Genomic DNA, 13,187 nt, shown 5'->3' on the forward strand with positions numbered 1-13,187 from the left:
AAATTATGTACCCAGAACCTTTTACGGTGTGGTAACTTATAACTATCATCACACAAACATTTTCAAACCCCTTCTGGGCTCTGCTTCGGGTTCCAAATCGTTTCTAGATGAATGTTCGGTTGCCGTTAAAAATTCGTTCGATTGGCATGTTGTTGAAATATCAGTTTGATCATAAATTCGAAAGGATTTACAAGAAATCCACGTCGCACATGTGTGACAAGCCAGCCCATCTGTGATAAAATGATAAAACCATCTCCTTTTTAAAATTGATGGTTTTATCATTAGCCTGGCAAGAGTTAATTCACAGAGCACTCTAGTCAACCTGTTATACATGGACGGGCTGGCTTGTCGCGCATGTGTAATGTGGATTTTTTGTAAATTCTTTTGAATTTACAATTGAACTGATATTTCAATAACATGCCAATTAAATGAATTTTTAATGGCAATCAAACATCCATGTAGAAACGATTTGGAACCTGAAGCAGAGCCCAAAAGAGGTTTGAAAACGTTTATGTGGCAATATTTATGAGTTACCACACTGTAAAAGGTTCTAGGTACGTAATTTTTTGGAAGTAATTCCGGTGTGGTGTGTAGTGAGTTATTTATGTGTGCTTATTTCAAGTTATTCTTGTAATAATATGAATGTGTTGAGAATGTTGCATGGTATATAATGACTCAAGACTAATTGGATGGACTATTCAGATGAAACAGCATTTGTAAATAAGAGACTCTGACCATTAGTGTGTGGTGTGTTTTGTAAACAGTGCACTGCATAGCTATTGACTAAGATCACACTTGGAAGTGCTGCATTATTATTCATCACAATTTATGTTGTTCATATCCCTTACCATATTTTATATAAAGTTTACTATATTTTATAATAAACTATCAGCATTATTGGATTGCTGCTCTTCCTATTAGTCCATTAAATTGAGAATCAACAGTAAAATATTTACATGTATAGGTTTTCATGTGATAAATTATATTTTAAGAAAAATAATTAAAAATTTAGCAGCAGATAAAATAATTAAAACAGCAGATTAAATAATAATATAAATTATCATTACCTTGACTTCTATATCTCCAATTTTATGAGCTGCTCTAATTATAGGCCTTCCAACCATTGAAGGAAATGTAAATGCAGGAAAATTTGATCCAGCATAGCCACATTTAACAAACTGAAATATAATTTAAATTTTATTTAATTCTTTCAAAATACAAAGAGTTTTACAATAATAACATATTTAATAATATACAAGATGTTTAAATCTTTCATCCTTTACTGAAATGGAGTCTATGCACAGTGTTTTGTTATAGTCTTTATCATCCTTACTGTTATGTAGCAACTTGTATGTTGTGGTGTTTTTCCAGAAGCAAAGTTTAGTTTCCAAATACTTAGTTATTTTCTTGTAAATGGATAAGAGTCTATGGTCATAATCCACAGTTATTCACCTATTTGATATAGCAGAAAAATTTGTGTGGTATTCTCCAGCTGTGGATTGTTCATAAATTGATATATTCTATGTGCCAGGTTCTGTATGAGATTTTTACTGTATCCATGTGTTGTAGCTATTCTTTCTATACTTTTCAGCTCTAGTATGATGTTTGTGATATCCAAGCAGTGAGTGTGGCCGTGTTTATGCAGTGCTCAATAACGCTTTACAGCAAACACTCTGAAACCTGTTTCTAAATGTTTGCTGCAAGAGATCGCTGCAGCAAAGGTAAAGCAGCTTTTACATCCGCTACACGTGTAAAGCAAAACGGAAGCTTGTGTGTATAATACGATATTATGCTGTAAAAATAAAAAAGTGAAAGTGACTGTTGATAAAAATATTATGTAAAGATTAAGAAGAATTAAATTTTATAAAATGACTCTGAAAGTTATCTAAAGAATAAAGAATAAAGAAAGAAGTTCACCTGATGAACTAAATAAAGAACATTATTTTTGATCTGTAAGACTAAATATCTGCATCCATAATTTCCAGTATAATAAATCCTGTTAATATATAGAAAGTACTAGTATACAAAATAAATTTTAAATAAAGAAAATACTATATTTTAAATATAATTATACATCTCCTATCGCTTTACTTCGTTCACATTTTTGGAAAGAGAAATGCTCAATTCTTTATATCTATTTAAATATTGTAGCTCTTTAACTAAAGCACTACTTTTGGCTGTAACTGGAATTAAAGGATAGATTACGGCATATATGTTTCGCTTGAGCGGAAAGCATTTCTAAACTATGATGCAGCAACGTGTAGCGATAGCTGCTTGTAACAATATTTTTGCTACACTCTCGCTGCATAAAGAAACGCGGCCTCTATGCTTTTTTCATTATAAAATAGTAGCATTTAGAACTGTAATCAGAAGAGCATACAACCACTGCTCAAATATCATAGCAGAGCTCAAACGTATAGAAAGAAAAGCTACAACATGAGTACAGTAAAAAACTGATACAGAACCTGGCAGATACAATAGAAGACAAATTTATGAACTCTGCATGCCTTATGAAAACCAATACAAATTTACCTGCTACATCAAATAGGCAAATAACTGGGGATTACAACCATAGACACTCATCAACTTACAAGCAAATAGCTAAGTATTCGGAAGCTAAACTTTGTTTCTGGAGAAACCCATGATATACAAATTGCTATATAACAGTAAGGATGATATAAACTATTTAAAAATATAAATTTCTCAACATTTTCAGCATATTTCAATTTTTATCAGACAATTTATGAAGGAATAATTTAGTAAAAATGATAAAATAACATTGACAAAAAATTAAATTTATAACATTAACAAATAATATCATTCTAACAATATTTTTCTGTTCTTATCATCATCAGTCTTATTGCTTAGTAATGTCATTAACAGTTGATTATAATAATCTAACTTCAGAAGAATACATTTACATTGTTCAAAATATGCTTTATTTCTAATTAAAATCAGCAAATTTACCTTGAATTCTTAATGTAATTAAAAGCTTCAACTTGAACACAAACTATATGGTGTATTTTCTCGGACACATGGCAAATTTCATCACTAAGGTTTCCTCAGTTTCCTCACTTAGTGATGAAATTTGCCATATGTCCGAGAAAATACACCATATAGTTTGTGTTCAAGTTGCAGAATAAGCACCGGCACGGTTTCATAAACACTACAGTAATTAAAAGCTATTTATAAAATTCATAAATAATTATGCTGACTTTATCTCAAGTATTTATATATTGACTAATCACAAAAATCAAAAATCTTTACAATCGAGCATTTAATTTTTGAAAAAACAAACGATCTCCACGTTCAAACTGCACTCAATGACAAGATTCCAGAACACCAATTCAAAATGTTTTTGAACTGATGTTCTGACAACAAGGAGTGAAGTGAAGTGTGTCTGCAGTAGAGATGAAATCAACAATCTATTCACAAGTGTCCAGTGTCGAAAGTTAACCAACAAGCATTTGTGTAGCCTACTTAAAATAAAACAAACAGTAATTACTTATTTAATAAAGTAAACCATGCATAATATTAACACTTAACATATTCTGTATACACTGAATCAAATTATTTTTAAAATAAAGTGTTATGAAAGTATTAAAAAAAAATATAAATTATCTAACAATTTAGAAAACAAATTTCTGTCATTTAGTAATTATCAAACATAAAAAAGCAAAGATATCAATTCAATAGTTTAATCAATATTTTTTTCCAAGTTTGCTTATACTTAGTTTTTGTTAGTGATAATTTCCTAGTAAAATACAATTTCTTGTGCTTCCATATCCTATGTCGGGGATGGGCAATCTTTTTCTATGTAAGGGCCGCATTTCAAAACTTTTAACCGACGTGGGCCGCATACAAGAGAAAAGAGGAAAAAATGCCAGTAAATCACAATTATTCATTCATATATAATTATAAATTAGCATAGGTATACTTAATTTAGCTTCTGGAACTGATGTAAACGTAATATATCAAAAATATTAATCACTGCTATTTTTAAATTAGTTTCGACGTGTCTTTTAGCCGGTTTCTTGTTTTAATTTTTACTAAGTTCATTGCGAAAAAACTATTCACAAACATAAGTTGTAGAAAATAACGTTTGAATTTTTGCTGCATACTTCTTTAAGTTGGGAAATTGATATATTTATTAATATTTTATGCGAGGCAGGCTGCAAAAAATATTACTGCGGGCCACACGTGGCCCGAGGTTTGCAGGTTGCCCTCCCCGTCCTACGTAATTATGCTAACAAAGATACTATTCTCTCTCAAAGACTTAAACAAGTTTCTAATTATAATATCATTTCCTTGATGTTATCATCTATTACCTCTTTCAAGTTAGAACCAAAATTATATAATAACTGCAGAAGATGAAAAAACATCTGGTTATTATGAGTTGTAAATATACAATAATTTATAAAGGGAACTTATGATATATTTATATTGTTAAATGATTAACATTATTTTACAGTATGAAACAAATGAATAAACTAAGAAAATTATATTATATCCAGTTTATTTTTTTTAAATCTTGTATTAAAATAGTTTGTAATTTTTTATTAATGATTTAACACATTCTTAAAAATGTTTAGTTTGCTAGTTTTTATAAAATTACTTCAATAACTAAGCCATTCAATGGATAAGCAGTACAAGTAACAAAGTTTGAGTACCAGTATATTGATGATAAAGTTCAATAAAGTTTTAAAAAGTTATGTTATTAAAAAAAAATAAAAATAGATATAACCAAACTTCTAAATATTGGATCTCTTTCTCATACAAAATAACTGTTATCTTATCATAAAGAACCACATTATGTAAAGCAAAATAAATGTGCAAACTCTGTTTATATTTATTACTGATTAATATCTTTCATTTAAACATATGTGATACTGAACTCATATTTCTAAAAGTAAACAAAATTCTTTATTCAAACTTTGCTTAAGGAAACTCTAAAGATCTATATTTCTGAGAGATACTGAATTAGACATATAGTTTTGGCATCTTTGATTTATAGATATAAGGTTATAAGTTGAACTGAATATAAAAAAGAACAATATTTTATTGAAATACGATTCTTGTACAACATTCCAAAACTTTTACCATAATAACACAGTTCTGTTTTAACAGCTAGTATCTATTATATTTACTAATATATAATATCTGATTTATAAGCTAAATGTATATCACAGTGTAGATCCAATTTATTCCAACATTTAATTTTCAAAACCTTTAGTTTCATCTTCAGATAGAAGACATAAATTGCATTTTTAAGATGCATTCTTATTTTAAAGCTGTAACTTGTCATCCTAAATCTAAAAATGAAGCTAAAGGATGTTAAAAGCATTAAAATAGGAATAAATTGGATTTCTATAACAAAAAACTTCTTTGTTATCTCATTTTAACAACTCAAATTATTTATCAATGTTGCATGTATTTTAATTTAATAAAAATATAATTTCAAGTCATGTATTAATGGTACACAATTTCAAATGATATAACATATCAGTTGTCAGTACACAGTATGACAGTGTTTTTCAACCGGGGTGCCACGGTGCCACGATTGGGGTGTCGCAAAGTTCGGGACCTTTAGGCATTTTCTTGGAAATTTACTTAAGTATAGTTCAAGATAACTCGTCAGTATTTCGACAAAATTCAATGGACTTAAATTTTGATTTTGAACACGTAGAAACACTATTTTTGCATTAAAATGCTACTTCAAATTGTCAATTTTTAAAATTTTTTTTTGGGGTCCGGGGAGGAAGTCCCCTCCCCAGATCCCACCCCAGCATTGTGCATAATATTCATTTTCGCAAAAAATTCATCTCCCCCATTAGCCCCCTTATTCAGATTCTAGATCCGTCGCCGGTCAAGGGTGCCACGATTGTTTTTTTCTTCAATCAGGAGGTGCCACTCAATGAAAAAGGTTGAAAAACACTGCAGTATGACATGACAACACTTGACATCAAGTGATATCACAAATGTTTTAAAATATTCTCATATTTTAAAACATTTTATGTTTTCAATTTTTGAATCTTTGACATCAACTAATATGTTATGAATGACATTGCTTTATATCATCTGTTATTATCAGGTCAGTCCATAAGTTCGTGCGTATTTTTATCTACAAAAAAAGCAGCAAAAGATTTTAATTAAATTTTATTTCAATCTATAATGTATTCACCATTATTTTGTACAATTTTTTGCCATCTCGATGGTAGCTTTTTAATCCCGTCTTCGTAAAATGATTTCGGTTTTGAATCAAAATATTCAGAAATAGCCTTTTTTACAGTGCAGACTAGTGCAGAGAGAGCATCGTCGTCGAAGTCGACGGATCTTCCCGTACGAGCCTTATCCTCCACACTAAAATCGTTGTTTCTAAATCTTTCAAACCATTTCTGCGCAGTCCTTGAACTAATTACGATTTGATTATGTACAGTATTTATTTTTTTGGCTGCATTTGTAGCATTCTCACCAAATAAAAAGTATAAAACGTGTCTTTTATATTCGTCAGTTACTTCCATTTTAACGAAAATAAACAACTGAAATGTTCACAATTCTGAACAGTATTATACAAATGAGATCCAATTTAACACTTCGGTGTAAAAATTATCACATTAGACTGACATTTTTAACAGCAAAACAAGATTTTTCTCAAGGTCATAAAAATGCGCACGGACTTATGGACTGACCTGATACTTAAAATCACATTCAGCAGCTTTTGAAAATATCTTGTAAACGATATTATTAATTAAAGATTTCTGACTACTATAAAACTGTTTTATGCACTCAGCACTCAGTATCATTTGCAATCACATACTATTAGATTTCCATGGTATATATATAAACATCTTCCTAAACCTGTTTCATTAGTGTAAAGCCACATCAACTGCTGTAAAATATTGGGCTATTTTTCAGCGATTATAATTTTAATTACCGATTAATTTGTCCCGTCTGCACGGGAAGTGGGAGTTGCCTGCCCTGGGCAGATTCTCTTCCTCCAGATTATTCTAAGATTATTTAATTAAATTATAATTATTAAATTTAATACGAGATGGCACATAACACGTCCCTCTAGGGACAAATTATTCCACGTCTGAAATGATATTCAGACCATTTCAAATAATGATCTGAAATGATATCACTTGTAATCAAGCAATACCATGCCTTGTCATTTGGTCATTTGAAATTGTCCAAAAACCACTTCAAATATATCATTTGAAAATGGTGAAATAATATTTTTACCGAGATTCCAATAAAAATATTTCACCTTGTAAAATCTAATGATCATTTAGTTTAGTATTAAATTATATAATTTAAAATGTTCTGGAAGAAAAAAATTGATCCAGAGTGGGAATCAAATCCATAATTTCTGCTTACTGTGCAAGTGCTTTAGCAATCATGCATCTAGTTCATATTAATAAGTCTGGAAGCAAAGATAAGACAGACATTCAACTAGTGTAACTGGTAACATATCTGTACATAAGTGAAAGTTGAATATTTAGTTTAGTGTACAATGTAAATTGAGTTTGTATTTTATTATATACTAATAACATTTTTAATATCCCTAAAGCAAATATTTCTGTTTCTAGAAATCAAACACAAAACTTAGAAAACAACATCATAACTGATGTTTATGAAGTTCTTTACACTGTTTTAAATTAATTCTGATAAATGCATTTGTAATAATGATAATATTTTAAACAACAAATGAAAAGGATTTCAGATAAATATTCCTACTCGTTTTCTTTAATTTTGGCTGGAAATAACCTGAGATCACATTAAACTGATTACAATTAAAATTAAATTTGGGATATTAATAATCTTAATTTAGAAGTTTTCATACTTAATTAAATTGCTAACAATTTAATGAAGTATGAAATAATAATAATTTGAAGTAAAAAATGCTAGCAATTTAATTATATGCTGGATAAAGTACAATTACTAGTAATTAATAATACAAATTATAATGAATAAATCTTCAAGCTAAACATTTTTTAATTGTTTTAGGCTTTTAACACATCCATTTAATATCAAAGTCAATAAAAGCTGAATTTCCTCTAATTGTAGTTTTATTGACTTATCCTGATTAATGTTATTGGTTGATTATCATCATCAGTACAGGCCAGTCCCAGAGTGGTTATTATAAGCAGATTCTGTTGTATTTCATTTAGTAAGAAAATTTTTAACAAATGTTTATTTCAAGTTTTTCAAATTACACAAAGTTACGTAAAATTTATCATCTATTTTTATTTAGATTATGCATTATTACATATCAACCTTAACAACAGCATTCTATTGAAGGCCATAAGTGTAGTAGAATTCCAATTTACAATTCTATCTCATTCTTGAAAATGTCATAAATCAAAATTTTACATAAGGTCAAGATCTCCATTATTTCTTATGATTGAAATTTAATATCTTATTCCAACATAACACAATCATCTTATTCGTGTTCCCAAAATAGCATCAAAGTGTTACAAAATTCCTGTTTATCTATCAATCATTCTAAATGAAATAAAATAAATGAAAGTGTTGTTCATGTTAGTCATTGATATAAAAGGAACTAACATGAAATGATAGTAGTAAATAAGCATAACAAAAATAAATATAAAAGTTTATTTTTGGGCAAAGAAAGATTATGATGACAATAAATAAATAGAAAATGTTAAAATAGAGTGAATTCATTTTTTTTTAATTAATGAAACTATGATCACTGATAGCAAGGTTTATAATATAAAGTTCATTAAACTGCACAACTCATCAGAAGGAATATCACAACCTACAGCAAGTAAAGGTACAATGTAAATAAAAGAAAAATAGAGACCAAATCTATGAAAAATCCTCTTAATATTCTTAAAACATTCATTGCAATATGTTTGTAATTTTTGAAAAATTGTATAAACCGAACATTACTCTTTAATATTAAATTCCTACTTAATAACCGGCAAACATTCAAATAAATAATAAATTTTTAAAAATAAATTTTTTTATTTACTAGTTATTTTATTTTTGATGATGATAATGTTGGAGTATATATCTGACCATAGTATTGTATATAATAGAACCCAGATTAAGATATTATCAGGATTGGATGCTATCTGCTTAAGACTGGCAGTATCTTTAAAAAAATTGCCTTAAATTTATTTATATGGTAAAACCTGTCTAACATGGTACCCGAATAAAGCAGAAACCTGCCTGAATGTAAAAAATTCTTCAGAATAACGATTTTCTATGTTAAATTCTATTATAAGCCAGAAACCTGTCCAATGTGGAAATGGAAGAGGTTTTTGAGTACAAACAACAAAGGATAATGCAAAAACTTAAAATTACACCTGTAGACAAAGACCATAAGTAAAATCATCTCCAGGTATAACCATCACTGCAAAGCATGACAAACTATTCCAAAAATGATTTTGAACCTTTTCAGAAAAATGAATGTCAGATGACAAGTGGAAATACAGACACAAGGTTTTTGTTAATATTAACCTTGTTGGAATTAACCAGGAACAGAATAGAATACTTTTTAGAATTAAATAAGTTCTCAAGAACAAGCAATAAATGTAATTATATTACAATATCTAAATTATTTAAAGAACATTTACTTATACCAGAGACTAATACAGACATAACAAGCGGTACTAAAAACTTGTAATGCTTGCTACGTCTTGAAATCTAATGTTTTTGGGTGCCCTCTGGCAAATTCATGATAGAAGTCAAGTTTTGTCTATTAGGTTTAGTGATGTTAAATTTGAAACTAGAATTTTCAATTTTTTCCTAGTAATTAAAGTTTCAAACCTAAACATAATATCTTCATCTCCAGTATGGTAGGCAATATTAATATATACTGTATGTATGTAATATTTGGTTAGTCTATACCAGTGTTTCTCAACGGGGCGATATCGCCCCCGATGTGGGCCATTAGTAACAATTTATATTTTGGGGACAAAATACAATTTTTTGGGCGATATAGTAAAACATTATATTAAGAATAATTAGATATTTTATTCGTTATATCATACAATAATAAAACAAATAACATTATACTAGTCACCAGTCTATTCAATGCAATACGAATTTGAGGGCCGAGGCTAACGCCCAACAAAATTTTTTTCAAAGTGAAGGGGGCGATACGACGTAATGGTTTTATTGAAGGGGGTAATGACTTGTTAGAGGTTGAGAAACACTGATCTATACATTGTAAAAGTATACAGAAATAAAGTAACTTGTTTTTTTTTTTTTTTTTAAATTTTAAAAAATTTTTAAGCTTGCTATTTATGAGCAAGTTTCATAAGCTTAGAGTGTTTTTTAATTTGTTAGAACTAATCAAGTTGTTATTCTGTCAAACTACTGCAGCAAAAATCAAAATAGTAAATAACTTCAACATCCGACACAAAACATTTTTGCAACCTACCCCAAAATCAACATAATTAAGGAAAATAGACAGGAGAGGGTCTTGAGACATTGTTCAAGTGTAGTACAAGGTCAATGCTTCATAATGATTACCTTTTTTGGTCATTTGGAAAAGCAAAAGTATTAATTCAGGATTTTTGTTGCTAGACCAGTGGTTCAAGACACATATTTTAATCACTAAACCTTTTCATCTCGATAAAAAGTTTTGGAAAACATTGCTGATTATAAATAACACAACAAATCAAAAAAGCATGAAAAAGAGGTTAATTATGGAAAGGCAATAATTATTATTTCAAATTGGTAATTAACATAAAGGATTAATTTTCATAATGATTTCATCAGCAGTTGTGATGGGACATTAACTAGTAGTGAGACAATCAAATGCATCTGATTTTTGGTCAATTGTAATAGAATACTAAAGAAATCAAGCATCGCCACTCTACGCAGCAGTTTCTCCAACAAAGCGAATACTTCGGTATTCAAATACACGATTGGATTTTCTAACCATTACGCTCGACACATTTTACGTTTCGAAAACAAAGCATACGTCTCCCTTCCCCACGGAATATTAATTCTCGAAACATTATTCGAATAAATTATTAATTAACGTTCGATAAACTAACGTTACCGCAGAACCCGACATTTTTATCGGCGAAACCCTAGAGTTCCGCGGAACGCCGGAGAGTCGGGAACTGCCAAACTAGCATCCGAGCACGCCGGCATTTCGCCGCCGCCGTCCACGGAATTACGAGACGGCGACGACACGAGAGTCAAACGTCCTCCGTTACAATTTTTAGCTTCGCTCGAGGCGAGTCTCCGATCGTACCGCACTAACATAAAAACAGAAGCGTTACTTTCGATCGGTTCGGGAAGTGCACGAGCACATTTTGATTATTATTAATAAACAAAACGAACGATTCATAATTTAATTTTGAAAACATTCAAATGATTCACTTATCAATTTTAATTACTGAAGAAACTGATTTTCACCACAAAATCCTGACTATAAATTCTAAATTGAACTGTATACAATCGTAAATATTTAAACATTCAATGGAAACTTAATAGATTGTAATGTATTAAATTGAAGAGCTGAAGTTGTTAAATCAGTACACTTAATCCTATTAAACACTGCTTTTTGCTGAATTCACTTAAGACTGACATATTTTGAGATAAGTTCATATAGATATATAGAGATCTGATACTATCGAATTGCTTTATAAATACTTACTCCCGTTCCATTATCGCATATAATGACTTGCCTTCCTTGTCCGTCCATTATGCCTTCGATCTTTCGTAAAAAATCAAATTTATTAAAAGACCAAGCCTATTCGTGAATCACACATTTCACTTCCAGGCAATGAACCATCTTTTACGACAACACGCCACGTGGTGTTCGGTAATAGAACTAACAGTCGCGGTTTGGTCTCCATTTTTGTCTGTGATGGTTTCGTCCGAGTAAAAAAAAAAAAAAAAAAAAAATAAGTGTAGATGGTTTCTGTAATATTTCGAAAATTACAAAGTTTTTAACGAAAATTATGAAATAAAACCGTTGACCGGTAAAAGTTATACCGTACATGTTCTGGAAGCCACTTCTAAATCATTGTAGCCGCTTTATTATGGCCTGACCAAACCCCAAACGTCAAGAAATTTAAAACATTATTTTCAGTTTTTAACAACGAAATTATTTTATTTACGGGATATATCGGGAGGAAAAGTAGATATTTTGGGAGATTTTTCGCAATAAAAAGGGTTTAAAAAAAGGTCCGCCAGGGCCTGTGTCTTTTTTTTTTTTTTTTTTTTTTTTTTAACTTTCCGCCCAGTGGGCACTAAGAGGGCCTCTTATAGCAAGCCCATTATGGGTTCGGCCAGGCCCACAATGAGGCGGCCGGGTGGTGAGGGACGGGGCCCGACATATCCGGACGGACCACCCCCCGAAAAATTCCTGGGGATTTCTCGACCCGTCCGGATTCGATCCCGGGTCCCCCAGGGCGGCAGGCTGCTAATCTTGACCGCTCGGCCATCCGGCCTGAAGGGCCTGTGTCTAAAAACGAAGGGTTTCTGAGAAAAATGTTCAATAACCTCAATGGATGTAGGTACCTTATTTTTTTCGACAATGAATCACCACCCGAACTCGAGGACACACCACTTACCAAACGATGTGGAACGAAGTACTAATTAGATGGATGATGTAAACACAATATACAACGCGTCCCTTCACCCTAATCCAACCTATCCTGATACAGTAATACCTCGACTTACGCTAGCCCGACTTACGCGAACCCGGAGTTACCCGATTTTTAAATCTCGTCGATTCGTCTTTTGTTTGAGCGCCACGCAACTCTCGATTACTCACTCCCCCACACTATTGCTCAGCTTATATGTTCGGACATGTCGCGCAGAATCGACGCATAGCTACAATTTATTTTGTGTTATTTACTTCTGTGTTTGTTATATCCAGTGGCGTGCCGTGACATTTGATGATAGGGAAGCTATGTTTGTGTAAGAAGCCGACTTTCGAGGGCAATCAGTTAATTGCGCGTCAGTGATGGCCTAGGGTCCATTCGTACGTGCGTAGTGGCGGAAGAGACGTATTTGACAAAAACCGACAAAAAAGAAACATAAAATAAACATACACTATGTACAAAATAGTTTCCTTTAGGACAATCAGCCGTTCGGACATCCTGGGCGTCGATGTGGTTCTTCGATGGTCGATCGAAGGTGGCCCCTGGACCAGAGGCGTAGCTAGGGGAGGGCGGTGGGGGCGGCCCGCCCCG

The 13,187-nt window shown here is 31.2% G+C and overlaps 1 protein-coding gene across 2 annotated transcripts in view; it reads right to left on the reverse strand.

Moving 5' to 3' along the window:
- Positions 1-11,806, reverse strand: part of LOC136971464 (actin-related protein 2) — a 41,274-nt gene extending 29,468 nt beyond the window's left edge. The window contains exons 1-2 of one of the 2 annotated variants that reach the window (XM_067265923.1): positions 11,642-11,806; positions 1,068-1,178 (exon numbers count right to left, since the gene is read on the reverse strand). In XM_067265923.1, coding sequence (XP_067122024.1) covers positions 1,068-1,178; positions 11,642-11,689 — 159 coding nt within the window. In that variant the 5' untranslated portion in view covers positions 11,690-11,806. The remainder of the gene's footprint in view (positions 1-1,067; positions 1,179-11,641) is intronic. The other variant, XM_067265931.1, reaches the window with a different exon arrangement.
- Between the last annotated feature and the right edge of the window lie 1,381 nt (positions 11,807-13,187).

Source organism: Centruroides vittatus, unplaced genomic scaffold (assembly GCF_030686945.1).
Source record: "Centruroides vittatus isolate TY-2023 unplaced genomic scaffold, ASM3068694v2 contig_1051, whole genome shotgun sequence".
Classification (NCBI taxonomy): Eukaryota; Metazoa; Arthropoda; class Arachnida; order Scorpiones; family Buthidae; genus Centruroides; species Centruroides vittatus.